General features: G+C 38.2%; 2 protein-coding genes across 3 annotated transcripts in view; one reads left to right on the plus strand and one right to left on the minus strand.

Moving 5' to 3' along the window:
• CAPN3 (calpain 3) overlaps positions 1 to 2166 on the plus strand; it is a 26486-nt gene extending 24320 nt beyond the window's left edge. For both annotated transcript variants that reach the window (XM_057366032.1, XM_057366041.1), the window contains 2 exons: positions 310 to 368; positions 997 to 2166. In XM_057366032.1, coding sequence (XP_057222015.1) covers positions 310 to 368; positions 997 to 1023 — 86 coding nt within the window. In that variant the 3' untranslated portion in view covers positions 1024 to 2166. The remainder of the gene's footprint in view (positions 1 to 309; positions 369 to 996) is intronic.
• Positions 2167 to 3213: 1047 nt separating this feature from the next.
• Positions 3214 to 23285, minus strand: part of ZNF106 (zinc finger protein 106) — a 38411-nt gene continuing 18339 nt past the window's right edge. Inside the window, exons 6-22 of the mRNA XM_057365987.1 lie at positions 22336 to 22960; positions 21402 to 21471; positions 19642 to 19796; positions 19485 to 19545; positions 18803 to 19144; positions 16153 to 16924; positions 15744 to 15799; positions 15110 to 15255; positions 14672 to 14806; positions 13675 to 13791; positions 13034 to 13225; positions 11331 to 11393; positions 10623 to 10742; positions 10035 to 10106; positions 8871 to 8942; positions 8152 to 8298; positions 3214 to 7192 (exon numbers count right to left, since the gene is read on the minus strand). Coding sequence (XP_057221970.1) covers positions 7136 to 7192; positions 8152 to 8298; positions 8871 to 8942; positions 10035 to 10106; positions 10623 to 10742; positions 11331 to 11393; positions 13034 to 13225; positions 13675 to 13791; positions 14672 to 14806; positions 15110 to 15255; positions 15744 to 15799; positions 16153 to 16924; positions 18803 to 19144; positions 19485 to 19545; positions 19642 to 19796; positions 21402 to 21471; positions 22336 to 22960 — 3202 coding nt within the window. The 3' untranslated portion in view covers positions 3214 to 7135. The remainder of the gene's footprint in view (positions 7193 to 8151; positions 8299 to 8870; positions 8943 to 10034; positions 10107 to 10622; positions 10743 to 11330; positions 11394 to 13033; positions 13226 to 13674; positions 13792 to 14671; positions 14807 to 15109; positions 15256 to 15743; positions 15800 to 16152; positions 16925 to 18802; positions 19145 to 19484; positions 19546 to 19641; positions 19797 to 21401; positions 21472 to 22335; positions 22961 to 23285) is intronic.

Below are 23285 nucleotides of genomic sequence, written 5' to 3' on the forward strand. Positions count from 1 at the left end.
CATACTCACAGCAAAGTTCGTTCACAGTTCTACATACTGCCTGTGTAGAGCATTAATTACTGAATGTGTGCTTAAGGAATCTAAGATATGACAAGCTGTCTCATACAAACACAAAAGGAACCATGTTTCTCCTTGAATTAGGTAAAGAAAAATGCAGCAGAAACACCTAACCACACAAGTAAATACCTGCACAAGTTTGCATTTCACGACAGGAGCACCACATTTCACAACATTTGATTTCCTGTCTGGCAATCATCTTCTCTCACAGTCACTCAATCTACACCGTGTATTTTTGTTTCCTTATTTTAGGGGCATTCCACGCGTTTGACAAAGATGGAGATGGCATCATTAAGCTCAATGTCCTGGAGGTAAACTGCTTTATGACAGTATTTCTGACACATTGTCACAATACTCAATTTTAATTGTATTAGTCATTGTATGTGGTTTCTCTAGGGAGAACTCTATGAATAGAATTCATCTGAAATTGTCACCCAATTGGTAAGAGGTCACAAAACCTCAAAACAATTTTGCTACCAATTTTGAACAGAAAAAATCCACGATCTGCCAGCAACAGCTGCTCCATAAGATTTTAGCTGGAGCTGAAGGGCACTGCTGTGGACTCTTCATATTATCTTTAAAGTCTGTCAAAAATTTTTTGAGGTCTTTTTATGAGGCAATTTAGATCAAACACAGTGATACCGTGTTAAATGATAATAGGATTTAGCATAGTTCTTTACCTTTAAAAAATATTATTAAGGAGAATTATAAAGTTTCAACCTAAAAGCATGTCCTCTGTTAGGGAGACCATTAAAAAACCCTTCACTTTTTGCAAGGGAAGGACAAAAAAGAGCAAGAGATTCAAGTAAAAAATTCCACACTGCCACTCTACTTCATGCTAAGTCACAGCAAGCAGCTGCCTTCCAGCAAGAGATGGTGGTGTCTCCATACATCTTGTGAGAGGATGCCAACTCTTCCACCCTTTAACTCTTCTTTCAGTGGCTGCAGCTCACGATGTACGCATAGCACTGGACCTAGCGGCCACCTTGATCAAGAACACACTGAAGACTTGCAAGGAACTAGCACCACTCATCACAAGGGCARATGAGCACTTCCTGATTATGTCACTCACTTGCCAGGTTAAACAGCATATGGGAAGAAGCCCTTGGAAAAAGAGACAACCATACTCTTGTAGAGTGCACGTATTCTGTAACTATTATCCTGACTAATCCTGACATTCTTCCTTTGGGCAACAAGGATTAATTTATTGATGACTGAATTAAGCTTTCTCTGCAAGGTAAAGACATGGAGAATACATAATTATTCTGCTTGTGCTGACAGCTGGAAAGGTCTTCWCTCAAGTCAGGTGTAACTGGGACTGTATCTAACCATGAAAGTCAGAGGTGTTTACTGCCACCTTGTAATTAGTTATTAACTCCTTGTCCTGCTCTTGGTATTATCCTTTGGTCTCTCTGTAATGTTTACTGAGTATCTCGCATGAGATGGTGCTAATTACATTATGCAACCCAATGACAGCACTGCAGATTTGGCTGTGCAGGTTGGATCACTGCTCTGCAGAAATAGGAGAGTAGGGCATGACAGACTGCAATACCAGAGTACACCTTGATCTACTGCCTCAGCAGAAGTACCAGAACTGAGCAGTTTGCTCTCATTTTTAGTACCCCCATGGGATCTTAATTACACATTTAGACATTATAAATGTTTTTCATTGTAACTGCATTCTTAATTGAGAAACTTATTTCCCATTTGAGGCAGAAAACCTTATACATACAAATCTATATATCTACACACACACACACACACACTCACACATATATTTTCCTCCCCACTGGGGTCCTATTTCCCAAAAGCACCATGCACTTCTTTATTGCAAGGAATGACTTGTAGCAGAATCAGATACTATGTCAGCATGACTACTTTGGACATACTACAATGGGCAAGTACAATTAGTTTAATGGAACTAAAAATAAAACCAAGTGGATTTTGGCCTAGGCTTTTTTGGGTTTATTCTGAAAGAACAGATGAAGATGAAATACTGAGCACTCTTCTATAATTCTCCTGGACATACAGCAGCTTTTGGCAAGCATGAAATTTGCTTAATATCTCAAATACTTGTCAGTTTATTCCTTGAATGCACTTCTTTTTTTTTTTTTTAAAAAAAAAAAAGCTTTTGACAGGTTCCCTTGGCTACCAGCTTAAAGGATGATAGGTTTTCACAAGTACAGTATAAAAAATGGAAGGAAAAACAAAACATGCAAGAAAGACCAGACTTTGTCAGGAAAACCTTCTACTTAGTTCTCTAGTGGCAAAAAATAGRAAAGCAATCCACTAATGCAAAGCAAAACTTAAAAAACAAATTGTAGTGTTCACTCAGAGTTATTCAAGTGCAAAGTGCATTTAACTGAAAGGTCACTAAGAAGCAGAAAACGTTTGACTATRAAGTTCTTAGTGTTGTCTTGCACTGTAACTTACTCTGAAACTGTTAGAAAATCTTATAGTTTCTCTAAAGAAAAGTTATTCTCCTTCAAATTCAACTTTATTAAAAACCCAAATAAATTTTTAAGATGACTGGAACACTCAGAGCCTTGGCTTCCAGCCATGCCTTACCTCCACTCCGCCATTGTGTTCCATACAAGTATGGCAGAGATGCTCTTAGTTGGGATGTTCAGAGAAAAAAAAAAAACAAAATCTGTCAGTCAAAAGATCAAAATCAGGATTTTTAACTGGCAATTCAAAATTGGTCCTTACAGTTCTGGTGAGTGAACTACCAACTGCTCTAGAGAACTTCCCTCCCCATGGCAATGGGCCATGAAACAAGGCAGGAAGCACATCATCTTGGAGGCACCAGTTGGGTGGACAGTTGCAATTCCCTGCCAAATGACTGAGATTCCTGCACACTTGTAACATTCCTGCCAATGCTGGAGCTTCAAAGTGGCCTGTCTGATTTTATCCAGCCTTCATAGAACAGGAAAAAAAAAAAACACCAGAACAAAGTCAAATTCTACCAAATTCTGTGAAAGAATCATTCCATTTAAAAAAAAGCAGACAAATCATAACAATATAAAGAACTTTATTTTTTCATTTCTTCTTTTGCCATGTGAAGTTTCATTATTACACTCACAGCTTTGTACCAAAGTGARAGAAGAAAACCATGATCATTCTGTGCACGTTCTACACAGCTTAAATCATTAAATATCCAATCAAGTTGTTTTATTCCACTTCCATTCTTCAAAAAGACTGTTTAACATTACAGCAAAATGAAATCTGTAAAGCTGGCAGGTGCATATAACAGAATATATACCTACAGTTTGCTCTTTGAGAATTATTTTACAAACAGTAGCTGAAACTGCTCCTTATCCTTCCTCACTTTCTCTGCAAYTCTGGACAACTTAAACTGCTTGAATTGTAGTACCATACAAGCCTGTACCTGTATTTTAATTCAACTTAACTGAAAAATATAATTTCCCAACAAAAACATTTCCCCTGCCACTTACTGCAAATTTTCAATTATCATTTACCTGGATCCAGCTTGATTATACTGTTTGAAAATGTGCATTAAGAACTGCACTACTTCAAACACGCCACATAGCCAAGCTCCTGCAGTTTTGCAGAAGTCAACTCATGTGCTGATAATATGTTTAAATTCTGTAATTCACATGTAAGCAACACAAGGTAAGCAGAAGCCAGGATATTTAATGCATCTTTGTACCAAGGGATGCAGCAGTTTTCCCTCCATCCCCTTCCATGTACAGAAGTAGAAGCATTAGGCCAGAGTATTTTGTACTGCCAGATAGCTGTAATTTTTCCTGGTAATTTGAATGAGAAAGGAGAGACCAATCCCAAAAGGCTCCTGAAGAGCCTGTCATATGTAGTCAGCCATATAGCAAATCCAGAACTCGATTTTTAACGTTTGACTAATAAAAAATCCACACTAACCACAAAATAAATCTTCACTCCATTCACTATTCCACCCACAACTTTTTAYTTGCATAAAAAACTAACTGAAAACAAAAATAAATAGTCCTGAAACTGGCTTCAGATGTGCAGTACTGCTTTTCATGCCAATATTACTGTGTTAAATGTCACCCACCTTCCCAAAGTTATTACATTCTTCAACTAGAGGTATATCAGGAGTCAAAACCCCATGTTGCAAGACCAGAGAGGATCTCACCAACGAGTATCAACAACCATCAGTTTGGCATCTCTCTTCTGTAATTGCCTCCAGAAGAAGTAAATGGCCAGTTGTAAAATCTGCATCAAATTCCAGCTGAACAAATAGGAAAACTCCCCACAGAACTCCAGAGAAGCCTGGGGATTTCCACAGCTGCACAACTTCATAGCAAATCCTTTTAAGATATCCTCATGACAAAGCAGTACAACATTTTCCTCTGAACCCCTGAGGATTTTAAAAAATTGTTTTTAATTTATGAAGCAAAATTTTTCACTTGTGCAGCTCTGCTAGTATCCCACCTCTTATCCATTCTAGGATTCTTACAATATATCTGAAATGACCTACTAAGCAGCAAAAGACACCACTGCCAAAGCTGGACTTTAGAAGCCCAGACTTTACAGGATTGTTTTCAATACAGAAAAAGAAATAATCATGGACTGCATAAAAAGGAAGACTGCTTCCACCAACTAGAAAAGATAAACTCAACAAGCAAATGGGAATGCAAATAAAGTGTAACAACTGTGTTTGTTACGACATCTAGTGAGAAAAATCTTTGTATGTTCCTGAAAACAGCTGAAAGAATGTAAAGAATCACAAGGGACAAGTAACAAAATCTAATCTCACACACATTTTCCAGAATGCCACTATAGTCCCACAGGCTTGTCCTCGGGACACACCTCCACACCTTCAYTTGCAGCACAGCCCATGAAGGACAGTTTAAGGCGTCCACATTGTTTATGCTACCCTTACATACTCCCTCTTTGTGGTTCAAAAAACCTGCAGAAGAACTGAATATTAACACCTTTGGAAATGGTACAAGTATTACGCGGTCTGCATTCAGGTCATGAAAAAACCCAAATGCTCTCAGACTTCAGAGCATTACACTCTCCATCAGAAAACATCTATGCTGCTTAAAGATTTCCCCAAACTTGATTCTCTATTGAACTGCTTCATCCATAGACCACTGAAAGGAAGATTTAAAAAAACCAACAGCAAAACCACAAACACACATTCCCCAAAACCAAAACAAGAACACCCTCAGAATAAGCTGAGGTCTGAGCCACATGCTGGGGCTTTTTCCTATCCACAAACACCTTAATAAAAAGTAAACAAAACCAATCACCACAAAAGCACTGGAACCTCAGAGATTCCCATATCTTTGAAGTAGGATGCTACTGCATCTTAATTACATTTTACTCCTGTCTCACAAAAAATATTCATCAGTGACAGAGCAATAATGCTTGTCTGCTAAGATAATACAAAACCAGTGTGCTCCAGAGAAGGCCCTGAAGTTCCTTGATTTGATGACAGTGGAACATCCATGGGCCTTCCTCAATCATTCACTTTCTTGGCCTCAAAGGGCTCCTTTAGGTCAAAGAATGAGGCTATAAAACTTACTTGGTCTATGGTTGGCAAGTCTGAAAGTGGTCGTGAAAAAGATTGCCAGCAAAAACAGTCCACTCAGTTTTCTTGAAAAGCACTGGATTCGTRTACAAGCATCTCAGTTCACTGTCTCCACCCTCTCTTACAGCTTAGGGAAACCTCTGCTTATTTTATGCTGAGCAGCAAGTTAGGCAAAAGTGAACACAAAGCTCCCTGCTAGATTAGTCTCAATGTTAAGAGGGTTCTTTGCTAAATTAGTGTCATTAGGGGAGAGAGGATGGCAAGTGCCAGATGTGCACTTCACTGAACTTCACAAGGTAAAGCAATACCCCTCAAGGGACACCCGCAAGGGAATCCTGACAAGCAGAAACAATCTTTCCTTCTTCAGCACTGGCCTCCCTGTGGTACTTTCTGTGCATTAGTAGAAACAGTATTTTCACATGTGATATGCATTTCATATCCTCAGCTTCTACTTGAGAATTTAGACTTTAAATTCCTGCTCCATTCTTTCCAGTTGAGTTTTTGAGAACTTGATAGCACAAGCCAATTAAGCCAGTTCACAACAGAAACAAAACACTACCGAAGTGGATACACTTAGACACACAGTGCCTTTGCATTTCTTAGTTTGCTATGCCATGAGGATATGGGACTGCAAAGCTCAGTCACTAAGATTCCATATAAAATCAGCAATCCAATTATGATGTTTTATCAATATAGCAATGGCGGTTATGCTGATTTTTAACTAAAAGAAAACAGACACCACTTAGTTCTGCCCTACACATAAGGACCTATATTGAAAAAGACTAGGATTGCAAAGCATGTGAGTAGAGCCACTGTTCTGACTGTTTTGCTGCTTCTGGCTTCTCTCAAGAAATAATTGCTTTCCTCAAAATTAACAAAATACCTCAGAAGGTATTATATCTATCACTGTATATATTGTGCCAGTTATAGCAAATTTTACACAAGGAATAAAAAATAAGTTACAATTGACATTACAAAATTAATTAATTCCAGTCCCCATAAAATAGCTTTTCTTTTTATGAAGAAAGTAAAAACATACACTGGATATTCAGATTACATTGTTAGAATTTGTGATATTCTAATTTGCAGAATTTTATTAAAATCAGTTAAAAAATTGGATACAACAAACAGACATGTCTTAGACACATAACAGGCTTCCAGCTGAGTTTGCAAACAGCAGCACCTATTGTAATCTAAGTTCTCAAGATCCCTTTGGACTTCCCAAAGACTATGCTTCTTAAAAAAAACAAATAAAACCACATAAAAAACAAACAACAAAAAAACAAGGCAGACAAGAAGAAGGAATATTCTTGTCTGTCAATGATTTAAAACTTGCAAGAATTTGGGCTAAGTCTTAATTACCAGCCTTATTTCTACAGAGTGCAACACAACCTGCAGACTCCATAGCAATGCATTTCAGCCCCACTCAGTTTTTACACTCCAAGTGGGAAAAGAAATAGGAAAGACTGGAGTAAGAAACTGATGTTATTTGGAATAATTCTGACATATAAAATTACTTCCCAATGTGGGAGGTGAAAAGCTTCATGAGTCAATCCTGCTGTCATCCTCAGCATGTCTTTCAATGTGTCCTACAGCATCCTAGAAAAAAAACAGAKAAGTCAATTAAAAAAATATCRTTATGATCATCACAAAAAACTTTGYGAAAGATTCTTGAAGCCTCAGTGAAAGTGACATTCTAGACAATATACATTTGTTTGGCTTAAAGATTCTAAAAAGATAAATAATATCATTGTCAATCTATTAAATCACATACATAAAGCATTTCACAAACCACCTTATTAAAGGCAAATAAAAAACAGCTTCCTTTTTGATTAGAAGAGCAAATTAAATAAACACACCATATCCAAAGCAGGCACCTAAAGACAAATTAAGGATTCTACTGTTAGTTAATTCTTGAAGAAATCTCTTTCCTTTCCCTATTATGGAAGCATTCAAAGGAAGGCAGTTTATACTGCCAAGGACTAAAATGTCTATGGGCAAAAGCCCTCCTTATGCCCATCCCCCAATCTTTTCCACATCACTTAATCCAACTCTTATGCCTTCTTCATTTTTTCCTCCTTCTTTGCTAACTTTTACCCAGAAGTTTATRCACTTCTTTTTAAAGATTGGTTCTGCTTACAATCTCATGTAAAAAATAAACAACAATGAAAGGAGTAGTGATGGATAAAATTTTAAAGGATAAAAACCTGTTTTCAAGGCAGATTATCTTATAAAGACATTTTTCCTTCAAGAACTTCCTAATAGCCTTCAACATTTTAAGAATTCAACATTTTAAGAATTCTACCATTTCCATGTAATATTTTGGCATCAAACTGTTTAAACTGAACATATCTCAAATTATCATAGCTGCACTCTTCATCTGCCACAGGATTAATTGAACCCTGTTAGCCTTGGATAATTGTAACCACATGCAGTTAAGCCTGCCAAGACTAGAAAAATGACACCTTTTTAAAGAGAAATGGGATCAAGTCCCACAGTTGTGATGATATAAAGTACTTTATATTATCAAATACAACCATGTTATCTCAATCACATACCTGCTTGGAACCTTTCCGGGAAGTAAAGAAAGCATCACAGTTCTTCCAACGACATTTCAGAGTCTGAAAATTTGGATTGGTGTGGTCAGTTAGCAGGTGTTGTTTCAGGTGGTCCACAACTCCAAAGATCAGTGAACATCCATGCCACTGGTAGAAAAAACAACATACCAGAATAAGCAAGGGAAATACAATTTTTGCTAATGCTTTCTTTTCTTGTGCAATTTCACAATATTCTCCCAAGACCATAAGCACACATGCCAACTCCTGTATTCTACTCCCATTTTCAGTAGTCTCTATTCCTTTAATTACAGCTTTACAGAAATTATTCCTGCCTTTAGCCAAGCCTAGACCATCAGCAGGAATGGCAGGAGGAAGAGAGGAAATAAGTCTTTACAAGATTTAAGTTTAACTGTGGCAAAGTAATTTGGAATTTAATTGAACTTATTCAGMAGAGTAAATCAGCTTTTGTATGTCACCCAGCCAAAGTTTTTGGTTTTAAACAGTCACTATCTAAAAACTGCCAGAAAGAGCAATTATTTCAACTACCAACTTGCCCCAAGCTATATATATATGCCCAGCAAAGACAACAAAAAACGAAACCAATGATATGTACCTACATTTAAAAAGTACATACACATTAAAAAAAGAAAGAAAGTGAGTAGAGATCACCCCCAGAAAATTCCATAACAAAAGAAGGCTAAAAACGTTTTGCTCATTACCCAGCATCGATAATTTTGCATCAGGTTAAGCCTCACAGCTCTGACACTGCCATCATAGCATCCAGTGTAGATCTGTAAAAGAAACATTTATGGATAAGCAAACTGGGAAGAAAAATTAAATATCAACATGCAAGGCTTCTACATTTAAAAAATGGGTATAAGCAAATTTTTTTTWAAATTTGCATTCATAGTTCACAAAAATCTATGAGTGAACAAGAAATGCTTCTATAACCTCTATTGTTGATAGTGTCACGCATGTAATACTTCAGAAAACTTTAAATTAAGGTACTATCCACTGAAATGAAAAATACGTAGGTGCAAATGCCAAGCTGAATGTATTTCCAGGACTTAACCAGTTACACATATCAATGGAYATGAGAGATGGGCGGGATGGAGAGGAAGTCTGAAGGAAGAACATCAGAATTTCAGATAGACTGATGCAAATCCTTTCACTCATCACTAAACTTCTYACCTGAACCCTTCTTTGATTTGAGAATGCCCACAACAGACCACTGCTGAGGCACAGTTGAAGCTTTAGGTTGGACTCACAGGAGATGTGATGCTTGGGCAGTATGTATTCCAATTAGTGGGAAATCTGTGCTTTTGGACTTCACTTTTCTGTTATTACTGATCACTACTATACCTTTTATTTTACAATCTCGAAGAAACTTTGAAAAKACATGCAGACATGTAAGTGCTTTTACAGAAGTGCTTCTGAAGCTTATCTTGCAGGGCAGATGCATGAAGAAACCTGAATCAATTGCAYCCCTTATTTATGTTCTATCAAAGGTTACTAGAGCTTTGACTGTGGGTGAAGTTTCTCTCTAGCATCTGAGTGATTACCTTGAGTAAAAGTCAAACAGGATTGACATTTGAAAAAGCAAATGTATTTTACTATTTCTAGACTCTTCACTGTAATTATCACCGCAAAAAGTACTATTGTTTTAAGACTACAGTAAGCTAAAGAGTGATTTTTTTCCCCCAACAATMATGTTACATAAATAAGAAATCGTTATAGAAACTTCTTTTTTTTTTTGACAAGGACAACTTGGAAATGCAGCCAAACAGCAGGTTGATTCCTTTATCTGAAAAAATTAAACTGTCCCTTATGCAGCTGTGGCAATTACAACCTTCTCTTTAAGACCAGTGAAAAGAAGGAGTTACCATGCTCTTATGGATGGTCATACACATGATCATATCTGTGTGGCCTCCATAGACTTGCAAGCGGTCATGTGACTTGAAAGAAACAGAAACAGACATTTAATAGAATGACATTTTTAGTAGCCATTTTTCACAAACATGTAAAAGATAATGTTTTCAAAAGCAGTTTCCTTGGTAGCAGCTAAACTGCTATGGTGAATTCCAAACTTTATAGACACCTTGAAAGCTCACTTTTGCTTGTATTGCTTCTGGGAATCTTTTTGTCCAACTAAGCACTTGGTCTCTTAGCACACAAAACTAACTTTTGCACACAAAACAAGCACCTGGTCTCTTATCACACAAAACTAACACTTCCCCACTTTTCTGAGCTGTCATTGTCTTGGAATAACCCAGGTTCTAAAAAAATTGGTTTCGGTTATATTCTTTAAAACCCACGTATTTTGACTGGTGAAACAACTATGTATTCACTGAATGACAGGAAAGAGAGAGCTGGGCAGAGACCAGAAAGCACAAATATGACTTCTATTTGACTTCAAAATAATTAATTAACACATATGAGGCAAATGTTATTAGTAACCCCTATTTTCTTACCTGTAGTTCATAAACACGAACAAATTTATCCAGACATGCAGTCACCATCACTTTCCCAAGAATGTTCACAACTGTTACTGCATGGTTATGGCCCTTATAGATCCGTACCAGCTCTCCAGTCTGCATCAAGAAAAAGCAAAGTAATAGTTGTTTGGTTTGTTTTTTCTTAAACAACAAAACAAAACAGTTTTACCTAACCTAGATAGGGTAGCTAGCTTCAATGCTCACTACTCCAAAACGAAAACGCCCTTTATTAGACTTTCATTTCCTGTGAAGGCACTTACAGATTATAATCAAATACTACTTATCCTTTTGTTTGCCCATTCTAACACAGAGCCATTCCAGGACCATAGAACACACAGTTCATCCTGTAATAAAGAAACTCTTTCCCCACCAGAATATTTCACATGGCTTTTCTCTGGACCCCTTCCATAATATCAGCATGTATCTAGTAATCTTTAAAGCAAGATCCCCAGATGAAAAGGCATTGCCTATCATGTGGCAAGAGTCATCACATTTACGTAGCCTCTTCATGCCTCCTGAGTTACCTGCAGTGCACAGTCATATTCACAAAATTATGAGAATTCCTTTTCTGCAAGCAATCTGCCCCACCAGTCAGTCAAATATTCTGKAAAAAACTGACTTTACAGCAAAGGAATTCACTGCTTTAATAGCAAAAGTCACTCCATCTKTCTAGATGTAACTTACATGAATGTTGTGGGCATGTACAGATTGATCACTGGAGCCACTGAACACTAGATCATTCACAACCTTACAAAAAAAAAAAAAGTTTTTTTTGCAACAGATATGGAAATGGGCAAGCAAAATATTAAGACACTGTTCAGCTTAAAGTTGTACCTTAATAATTCCTAAATTTGACAGACTTAAAATCGCTTAAGAGTACAAACGAAAATGCATGCACTGAATTCTTCACATAAGAGTTAGAAAATGTAATACAATGATTYTTGACACTTCACAACTGACACAAGAAGCTGTTAACTTTTAGCTCACCAGGCTAACTCATCTTGCCTGGTGATGGATTATTCTCAGGGACAGCTCAGCAGCAAATCACGGACAAAGCAAACTGAATGCAGAATGCTGTTTTGCATAGGCACAGTAAAGCCCAATCTTTCCTGGAAATTTTGATGGGCTGTGCACTTATATTCTGCTCACATAAGAAAAACAATACTCCTAATCAGTATTAATCTAGAAAGAAAGCTCAACAGATTTGTCATAGACCAAGAAGGGACCACAGTGTGCCACCATTGCAGAAGGACTAGGATAGTCCACAGGGCAAGAAAAGGCTGTGCCACTACACTCTATCATTTGAAGTGACAATTTATGGAAGTCATCCCTTATCTGTTATATGACAGTGGTCACAGCAAAGCAGCCAGACAAGAATATGTTCCAGCTTATAATTTCAGGAGCCAGAAAGCTGTGAATAAGCGTTAGTGATTCTTCTGTCAAAGAAGAACAAAAAAACTTTTCCTAGAGTTACATTTTTTCCAGTTTCCTCTGAGGTTTGTACTATTAGGGTATGTGAAGATTAGCTTCATCTTTTCCCCAACTTTCCTTCTGTTGGCAAACTCATGTTTAAAGAATTTCTGAATCTTCTAACATGAAATAAACATGCTTTCTAAATAGGTCTTGCATTTGGGTCACAACAAGCCCATGCAGGTTTGGGGATGGGTGGCTGGAAACCTGTTGCAGAAAAGAACCTGGGGGTGCTGGTCCACAGCCAGATCAATATGAGTCAGCRTGTTCCCAAGTGGCCAAGGAGGCCAATGGCATCCTGGCTTGTATCAGCCATAGTGTGGCCAGCAGGACCAGAGCAGGGATTGTTCCCCTGTACCTGGCACTTGGTGAGGCCACACTTCGAATCCTRTGTTCAGCTTTGGACGGACATTGAGCTGCTGGAGTGTGTCTAAAGATGGTGAAGGATTTACAGCAGCAGGTATTATGAGCAGCTGAGGGAGCTGGGGTTGCTCAGCCTGGAGTAAAGGAGGCTCAGGGTAGACCTTACCACTCTCTACAACTGCCTGAGAATGTAGCCAGGTAGGGGTTTGCCCCTTCTTCTTTCTARGTAGCGACAGGACAAGAGGAAACATTCTTATGTCACACCAGTGGACATTTAGAATGGATATTAGGAAAAAATTTTTCCCTGAAAGGATGATCAGGCATTAGAACAGGCTGCCCAAGTAAGTGACAGAATCACTATTCCTGAAATGTTCAAAAAACAGACATAGATGTGGCAGCTTGGGACTTGAGATATGGCAGCCAAACAGAGACAATTTCCCTATCAAATTGCTCAKTTTTTATAATTTAAAATTCAGAATTCCTCTATTTCCTATCACAATCTGCTCACCATTTTAAGAATTCTTTGTCTAAAATGTGTTTTCAGGGACACTTGCCTTCATGCAGAGAATAGTCTTGCTGTGACCTTCCAGGGTTCTGAGAAGCAGCCCGTTCCGCGCATCTCGCACGCTGATGGTGCAGTCGTAGGAGCCCACTACCAACARCTTGCGTGCTCCTTCCTGAGCTGTGGCTAAACAGCTCACTGCTCTTGGGCCATGGCATTCAAAGRTATCAACCTGTTTATTATTCTGATGGGGGAAGAAAGAAATGGTATTTAAGAGTTAAAATTTTGCTGACACTGACCAGACCATTGAGTCCTTTTTGTGCCATACTTGTTACAGCATTTGATTTCAGTTTGGTAACACACAATTTCAGCAGTGGTAAGAGTTGCATCTTAACAACTAAGTTTCCAAACCAAGGAAATAACTCCTTATGTTATGTAGACCAGGAGGAACCTTAAGGAAAAACATAACAAAATTACAGCACCTATAAGAAAGGTAACTAAAACCATAGGAAAATGGGACAGCTTCATGCACAGACAAAATAAACAACCAAAAGGAACCAACAGTGATCATTAATACTGAAATGCTTTCATTGCAAATACACTTACTACTGTAGATAAAGAACGGAAAGAAACAAAGTGGAAAGACACAGTATCACAATAGGCATTCAGGTGACAATATTTAAACAAACTAACCTTTATGTTGAAAGTAACCACAGTGCCATTTGCAAGACCTGCATAAAGGATCCGCCATCTGCTATGTAAACAGAGCACTCGATCTTTCAATTTAAACTGTTCCATGCACTCTCTGGTCTGCAATGGAAAGAAGTACTTAAAAGATTTTCATTAACTGAAAACAATTCAAGGAAAAAAAGCCTGAAATGAAWGATGATTTTCACTTTTTAAACCAACAGAACTGGAGAAAAAGATCTGAAAGTTTGGTATCACATGGCAGTTTGATCCTCATTTTAATCAGGACCATCACTAAGGCTTGACTGTACTTCAGCAACCAGTTATAATCCTAAACATTTTATTCTAGTCACAACCTCTAATGTATATAGAAATTTAGACTACTAACTATATATATATAKGTATACACACACACATATGAAAWCCACCTSTTACGTGGTTGTGATAGAGGATTCCCCATTAAGCTTCYCATATGGAACTTAACGGTTTAAAACCTCTAGCAGGTTGCTCCCTGAAGCAGATATTTGCTTTCTAGTCCTAGAAGTCACAGGTWAGGCAAGCCTTTTTATCATCTATGCTCAAATATCTAGGTTCAAGAAATCTCAATCTGCCCTTTCACCTGCCCTCAGCATAACAGACACCTGTTCCATGGCTGCTCTACAGACAGAGCAGAGAGCAGTGCCTTCCACAAGCAACGAACYTGGAAATACAGGAAGACAAGTAAAACTCATGGCCAAACAACTACCCTGCACTTCGGTCTTCCCAGCATTTGGGATCATGCCATGCTGTTCTGGCAAAAACTCTACTGACAAGCTAGTAAAAAGATTAGGGTAGTAAATCAGTTAATGGTTTGCTGTTTGGTTTGTGGGGTTTTTTTTAACCTGCTCTACTCTAATGACGGATGTAGTGGAGCTCATGGGTTTAAAAGGCTTTTAAAATTTGTATTTGTAAAGAAACACTTGCATAAAAATGCAGCACATGTAAATCAACAGAGTTTCAGTACCTTGATATTGTAACAGTTGATAGTGTGGTCACTTGAGCCAGTGTAGAGTGCAGCATGCTTCTCATTTGTCTGGGTGACCAGAAGGCAGTTCACTTTTGAAGTATGTCCTTCAAAGATGGCCACACACTTCCTGCTCTAAAAAGGAAAGCATAGAGTCTGTCAGCATAAAGGCCCTTAACATCTCTCAGGATATGCACCTGAYGGAACAGGGTAGGACAACAAAAGAATATCAGGATACATATGACAATCTATCTCCCCTTAAACCTCTCATAAGGAGAAGGGACTGGGAAGTGGAAAAGAGAGGTTTGAAGAAAAGAATAGTACAAAATAAATTAGGTGCTTKAAAAAGCAGCTACTTCCTTTATTACACAGTAAGGCATTACAAAAGACAACCTCATGGTTGCAATTAATTAACACCACTCCCACAACCTTCCTTACCACGAGATTGTAGGCACAAACTGTCCTGTCTGCTGAGCAGGTATACAACAAATTCCCAAAAATCTGAATAGCATTCACTGCAGCCAAGTGTCCCTCAAAGGTTCCCTCTGTAGGTTCTTCATCCTCACCTGGCTCTGAAGACACTTCTGTAGGACAGAGACATGTGTACTGTTGATTATGGGAACACAGTCAAGAACACACACCTATGTGGTTTGTACTGCCAACCAGCAGAACTATTTTATGGGCTCCACACCTTTAGGTTAAATTTCATTGTGGGTCCCAGCTGGAGTGTGAATGTGACAGAAGGCAATATAAAGTTCTAAAAAGACCKTCATATGACACTAAGTCCAGAAATCTATTTAAAATTTAAAGACGATAGTATTATTGCTTGTTCTACAGCTTTACAGAGACTGTGGAGCAGTAGTGCTCATGTGGGAGGGATAGGGGGATGTGGAGGAGTCAAGACACAAAGCATTCAATGTAAGATGATGTGTCATTTTCTATTTCGATTTTGAATGCAAGCTTTTATCTTCAGGGCAAAATTCCCCTACGAAAGCAGTTTGATCAAGACTTAACTCAAAGTCCTTCAAGATACTATGTAMAAAGCATTAGTAGGAAAGCTTAAAAGATATACCTGAGGAGTTCTTTAATCTTCTTAGTGATGATATGGAAGTCTGTGTCCCAGCCACACTGTAACACAAAAATAAACAGTAGTGAGACTGGACTTTGCATGTTCATTTTCAGACAAAATACTGTAGTAATACTCCAAAACACAAGACTCTGCATTTAGCAGAAAATAGGCTGTGACAGATAAGCTCAAAAACAAACTAGACAACCCTGCTCTTATACTAAGAGAAATTAGTAGGTAACAAGACACATTCATTTGTTGACCGAAAAAGCCAAGTAAGTTATTTTCCCTTTTATTTCACTACTGAAGTCACTGATGTAAGACTTTCTGAATGGAAAAAAAAAAAAGAAAGACCTCATCTGAATATTATGTAATATTAATAATTTTACTTTTGAGAGGTCTACAATAATCTCACCTTCTTTTCCCATCATTGCTAAAATTTGTGCCAATCTCACTKGTGGAGCTCACTTCATCATAACCAGAGCAAGATGCCTCTAGGACTCCTTGATCCACAGAGCTGTGTGAATCCCTCTTTGATGGACTGTCTGGTTTCTCATCTCCTGACTCTGATGAACCAACATCAACCACCTCACACTTAGGTGCTGCAACTTCCACTAGCTCCAGAGACACATCACTGTCATTCCCATCTTTGCTTCTTGATGCTTGAGCACTAACTCCAATGTCCTCTCTTGGAGGAGTAGATGTAGTAACTTTTTCTCCTTTAGGAACTTTTCCACCCTTGACTTTCCGGACAGGCTTGGAGTCAATCATATCCTGCTCTGTATCGCTGTTGTCCGGCACACGGGCTGCCCTCAGACTTTTCTTCTTCCTTAACCTTCTCCTCCTTCTATTCCCTTTCTCCTCTGGGACTGCAGTGATTGCCAAGTGTTGCTCAGATGGTTCTGCTGATGATTTGGGGGTTTCATCCATTGGCATTTCTAAAAGGACTGAATGCTTTGAAAGAGAAGTGCTACACTGATCCAGTGTAGCAACTGTATCATTTGCTTCTCTCTTGTTGAAAACAGACATTGAATGAGGAGAAGGGTTTTCAGGAAGTCCAGACTGTCCCTTGTCAGCAGCAGGCTTGTGAACATCTTGATTATTGTGTTGGAAACAAGCTGCCAGCTCTGATAGGGATATGGTTGCAGTGATAACTGGATACACTGACGTGTTCTGGTTGGTYGCTTCTAAAAAAAACAGACCAGTGCTACATTCAATCTGTACAGCAATAAGTATTTATGTAAAGTATCTCTCACTCCATTTTATGTTTACACTTAATTGTGCATCTAAAATACATATTCCTACATGTGGATAACTATGTGCACATGCAGATCTGCTATTTCAGTCAGCTATCCAGCCTTTAAAAAACCTAACTGGGGAATAAAATGTTTATCCATGTACACAGAAGTAAAGGAATGGGGAACATCATTCAAGCTGCTGGCTGGCTTTTAAAGTTCTGAYAATCTTTGGTGAATCCTACATTGTTGACTTAAGATGCTACCATGCCTCTCTGTGTGCTCCCTTACCAGCTGTCATCACTGCTGTAGSAATGATACCAATCAATGCGGGCCAAGTACAACTCAGCTGTTCAGTGACACAGTTCGAAAACCATATGCTTAACCCATCTGAATTACTACAGTTATTAAATATAGTTATTTCTACCAAGTTACTTGGACCTAATTCAAAGTGGATAGCCTTGCACAACCCACTCTGCAGCACTACACCTCATCCTGGGAATAGCGGCACCGTAAGCCATGAGAGTAGGCTTTGGTTAGTTASTTTAGTTAGCTCATCTGTGGTGGACTATGCAATGGTGTAAACACACTCTTCCCTGTCATTTAATTTTGACTGAATTCATATGAACAAAATGATCCAACCTCTCAGCTGCAACAGACTAAGGGCAGCATCTCACAGCTGTTTTCCACACCCTAAAATTCCCCAGTTGCACTTCCAATAACTACAGTCCAGAACAGGATGTTTCAAGTTCACTGCACTTCTGGGCTGGGATCACGCAATGCAAACGGGAAGTTGGCAGTATTTTAAATACTTCCCTCTTTTGGTCTCTCAGAAGCCAGCAAATGAAACCTACAGTAATGCTTGGCCAAAAGCACATTACCCATCACAGGACAAATTTGATGGTTTGGAATTACACATCCAACTAGAAACAGCTAAAATGAGAACATCTCACCCACACACTCCTCAGATGGGGAATTCCAAGATAAAACTAGAACCTGCTGACAGCAAAGGATATGTTGCATTTAAAGTAAATCAATGGAAAAATGTTTTTCCCTGGACAAGCAACTGTCATGCACAACTGCAAAACCTGATAGGAAGAAATGAATGCTTACATGAAGTTTGAACAAGTTACAGTGTTGAATTATACTGGGAAGAAAGCACACAAAACCTTAAATTCTGTATGTGCCTCTAATATCATGTGTCACTCATTTCCCACTGGAAAGGGGAAGGAAGTAACTTGGTTGCTGTAYAACAGGAAAATAATAGTAATCAGCAACTTAAAATGAAATTTCTAAACCCAAAAGTTATTAATTCTCAGCACTTGGACTACTGCGGTTGTTAGAAAAAGAAGCAGGAAACCACCGTGGCAGTGTAAGAAAACAGAATCACTCAGCTCCACAGGTGGGACACACTGCTGGCATTTAAGGGAAACCAAATGCAATCAGCTTCCTCAAATCAAGGCTAAGCTAGCCTCTGGGAAGCTGATAAGCTAAATGTTCAACCTCAAAAAGTTAACAGTCTGTCCCAGAGAGAATTCCTCATCCTCAAATTACAGAATTTACCTGAAGGTAAACGCTTATATGCCCCAAATTACTAAATGCATCTGATGACAAACTGATTTTAAATGTAGCACATACAGAAGTTCATCAGTAACAAAACTATGGTCATTTGACAAATTAACATTAAAAGAATAATCTTGCTTTTAATAGGCCAAAAATAAGTTTGTAGGAAACAGAAAAATATACTAATGTGATTAAGAGCTTTCTAAAGTAATTATTTAATTAACAAATGTAACTGATACTGTACTTATCTAAAAACAAAACAAATACCATTATTCTGTTCCACCCCTTCTGTTTGTGAAGCACATGGAGAGCTCTGAGGTACAGCATTCACATTTTCTTCTGTGCCTTTTGGAGACACAGCTTCCCGTTTAATTTGTAGTGAGGAGTCAGGAGTATTGGAAGGTGTATTGCCAGGAGACTGGAATGGTGATGGCATGTTTACAGGAACAGAAGCTCCTAGTGGAGCCACAGAACAAGACAAAGTGTCCAAAATGGGCAAGAGAGAGCCTTCAGAAACTGAATCAGCTGCCATCTGAGATTGGCTGTTTCTCCTCTCAGTTAGGACATTGCAGGAAAATTGCTCCGAGACTTCAGAAGGTTCATATGTTTCTAATAGCAAAAGAGGAGACACACAAAATAAACAAATGAATAAACAGATAAATAAATAACAGAACAAAAATGTTCCTATTTTACAATAAATTTTAGTGGTGCCAAGAGCTCATTTCTTGTGGACACAGTCAAGTAGGGGAAAAATTTGAAAAACAGCCACTAGAGGGAACTATCACAACTAACAGTTCACACTTGGCAATAAAGGCCTCATTTTGAAAGTCTACAATTTTATTGCAGCTTAAATGAGCAGATTAAAGTTTAGTGCACTTTTCAAAAGATTCTGAGGTAAAAGAATAGGAGAGTAAGCATTCCACTGTTGTAGTTTTACAGTATTCTGTACCTTGTAGCCCCTGCAAGATCTGGATTCTCTGACTTCTCAGTGTACTCATTTCCATGGTTATCTGCAAAACAGTTGTGACTCGTATCAGTTCCATTCATTTAASAGGCAGCTTTTCATGCTAGTAACTYGTAGYTCAGTTTCCAAAGCCCACTGTTACCTGCTGCTTTAACACAAGGAACCGYTGAACCTCAACATAGGCAGCCTGCAGGGCAGCCCTCGCCTGCAAGAGGTTGCTGTCCACACTCTGCAGGGACTTGCTTAACTCTTCTTCCCTCAGAGAAATAGCCAATAACTGGTCTACCTGAGAACGTTCTGAAAAAGAAACAAAATGTAGAGTCCAATTGCACAGAACAATACATTAAGACACATTACATGTCATATCACAATAAATAATACCACCTCAGAATGCAAAAATCACAGAAATTAGGCCAAGTATCAATAATCATACAAGCTGAAAAGGAATATTTATTCACAGGAATAGCCACGTCTATACGGAAGAAGGGCAAAGTCAAGTATTACTCTTAATGGAATCTCAGCATTGACTCTAGYAATTATTTCAATCACAGCTTTGCCAGCACAATTTAGTTAATTAAACAAATCTTTTCCACAAAGATCTTTTATTGAAGTACATGTGTACAGGAAGCACACTCACCTGCCATTAATGCAATCAAAAAGACAAAGGCAAAGTTAAKCTAAACATGATTTAAATTATTCAGTGAGTCCAGAAGCCAAGGAAAAACTGTTYAAGAGAAAAAGAACCCTATGATAAAGAATAGTTCACTATTCAAGATCATTTTGGGCCATGAGACTCATGTTTGCAATCTCTTGAGAAACAGCCTCTGACCATTGTACTCAGAAAGATCTTCCTATCCATCCTAAAGACTTCTGGCAATACAGAGATTCTCCAAACAAATTAAATTTCCACTTGGGCACTGCTTAGTTGCATTCAGGCTATAGTTTCCTTAAGCAGATTCACTACAATAACAATGACATTAAAGCAAAGAAATGGAAAAAAGAGATTTTACTAAGTAGAGTGTGTTATTGGTCTCTATAACAATCACTGGTCATTGAAAACAGAGGCTGATAAAACTCCCCACCTTTTCAAGTAGTGAAATATTCATTGCCACAGAAGATTCATATTATTGCACTGCATTATAAAGAACTCTTAATATAAATATATAATGAAAAAAAGATAAATGGAACCMTTGAAAGACATCTCCTGGACACCAAAGCTCCAAGCAATGATTTAATTACCAAAAAAAATACTCTGCCTAAAATACAGATAGTTCATTTTGACACATGGTGATGTGGATGTCTCAAGCATGTTTGAGAAAGATCTAATGTCAGAATAATAGTTTTCTTTGGTCAGRAGCAGGAAGTAGCAAGGCATTACATATTCATTTTCACTAGGAAAAGAAGAACAGGAAAAAAGGAGTAAAAAAAGTAAAAAGTATTGTCAGAGATGTCAAAAACAGAACACAGACTAAATTCTGCAGAATACTAATTTTCTGGAGAAACCACCTGGAATAAGGAAAGCTGCATGGTGAATTAGAAGGGAGTGACTGGGGCTTTTCCCTTCAGAASGTCCATTCAAAGGGGCAAAACCCCTCACTTCCCTGCACGGGGGAAAGCAAGGGCCCCATCTGTACAATCAGGAATATGAACTGCAGGCAGAAAGATGAACGGYAGACAGAAAGGATGCACATATCCTTCTCCTCAAAATAACTTACAAAAAGTTAAGATAGAAGTCTTTAAAGAATGTGTTGCAGACTTGTAAGCAGTCCACCCTACAAACTTACAAAAGTGCCCAAGAAGCACCAAAGTAACATCAAGGAACTACTACTTTAGCCAAGCAAAAATACTAGTAGGTGTTTGTAGCCTCTACACTCAATGCATGTATGCATGATATTCACTTACCTTTTTTACTTTTGATTTTTCTTCTCTTATTCTTYCTTTCTARACTAGGGATTTCAGGAGAAGATCCTTCCTGCAAGTAAATTAATCTCTTAATRAGTTACAAGAAAAATTTTGCCTAAWTCAAGAACTCATGCATCCACTGTGTTTTCAACCATTACTTGCACCCACAAAGAAGAATCCACAATTTATTTTGCACATGTAACTCATCCTTTGCCCTGCTCTTAAAAGAGGGAAGASAACAAAGTGTTGAGTGCCATGTTTTCAACTTAACTAAAAGAAAAATACTAAGTAAGTTGATAGCTYTCCTTCCTCATTCAGATGTTTAAGACCACACTTGAGTCAGTTTCTGCTTCTACAGTTTCAGTTGAAGGTGTAGAGGATTAAACAGTGAGGAAYTAAAATTACTGCTTTCTACAAAACCATTTTGTGAAAATGATTGAAAACTTTTTTCTTAGTCCAAAAAAGGACTGTGAAACAAATTCAGATTTAAGGACATCATTTTAAGTCTRTAATTTTGTAAAAAAGTTTCTATTTCCTTGCTTAACCCTAAAATGAGGAACATCTAAGATAAACAAATTTCTGCCACAGGCTAGCTTCCATTTACATTGTGAAACATTGAGATTCTTGCTATAAAACCAAGTACTTCCACAGAAATATTTTAACAGCTCTTGTTACCAACATAGTATGCCAAGTACCAAATCAAATAAACAACATTTGTCACTCCTACTAATTAAAAAAATTATCAGAAGTCCTGCACTATAAAATCAGGAATGAAAAAGATTCTTTAAGAAAATTAGTTAAACAAGTACATTAATYTGATGTTTGTACAAGACAATCAAATGGAGACAATCCTCCTTGCAAAGATCATTTCAAAGCTGAATGCCCACTAAAAACCTTTTCAGCACACCAAAGGCAGACAGAATCACACACTTACTCCAGTTGCTCTTCGCTTCTTTCCAATTCCTTGGCTGTCATTCTGTTCAGCACCAGATGTGCAGCTACTGTCGGTAGCTGCATCTACGTTATTCGACACTGAAAGAAGTGAAGCACTATTTGAAGCTGGGCGATTTTCTTCTGAGATCTCTAGCATATTTTGTTTTTCAAGAAGTGGTGTTCTCTTCTCTGGGCCCTCCTGGTCTTGTTTTGTAAAGTCTGTAATCTCAGAGGTGGCCTGTAGGCTGTGACTTCTTCCACTAGTCTCAGTTCTTTCAGACATAAAMGGTGACAAAGCAGGAGATGGTATTTCCTGTTTCAGATCAGCCTCAATGTCAGTGCTTGCCTCATATCCAGATGCTATGTGATGAGAGTGGCCAGCTGCAATTACTTGCCTTTGCCCGCTTTCTTTAATTTTGGCTTGTTCACTGAAAAAGCTATAAGCAGAAGGATTTCTATCTGCTATGACACTGCTTTCAGAAAAGCTACGTTTTCTGGCTGAGCCAGATACTGCTAAGGAAATCCCTTCCCAYTGGAATCCTTCTAGAGTAGACAGATCAGGTTCTTCACTGAGTTCTAGACCCTCTTGCTCGTTTTGAACAAGAGGCACCATTTCTATGCCAAACCTTTAACAAGATAAAAAGAAAAATAAATAACCATGTTACAAGCCAGCTACACACAGAGAGAAGCCCTCCCCTTCCCCAAATGTACATTAGTGCTTAAAGAGATCYGCCAAGTATTTACATTGGTATTCTGTGCTTTCTGCCTCATTTGGCAATGGAGATCTTTTGCACATCACAAAACCAGATTTAGTGGCTAAGAACTGACAGCATGATTTTCAAGTCAGAAATCATGTTACTGTAATTACTCCAAACTAAGTTCGGAATAATCAAATGTGCAAGACACTTCAAATCCTCCAGGTTTAAAGMAAGTTTCAGAAATGCGGCATTA

Source organism: Malurus melanocephalus, unplaced genomic scaffold, assembly GCF_030028575.1.
Source record: "Malurus melanocephalus ecotype Western Australia unplaced genomic scaffold, MMel_1.1 scaffold_2, whole genome shotgun sequence".
Classification (NCBI taxonomy): domain Eukaryota; kingdom Metazoa; phylum Chordata; class Aves; order Passeriformes; family Maluridae; genus Malurus; species Malurus melanocephalus.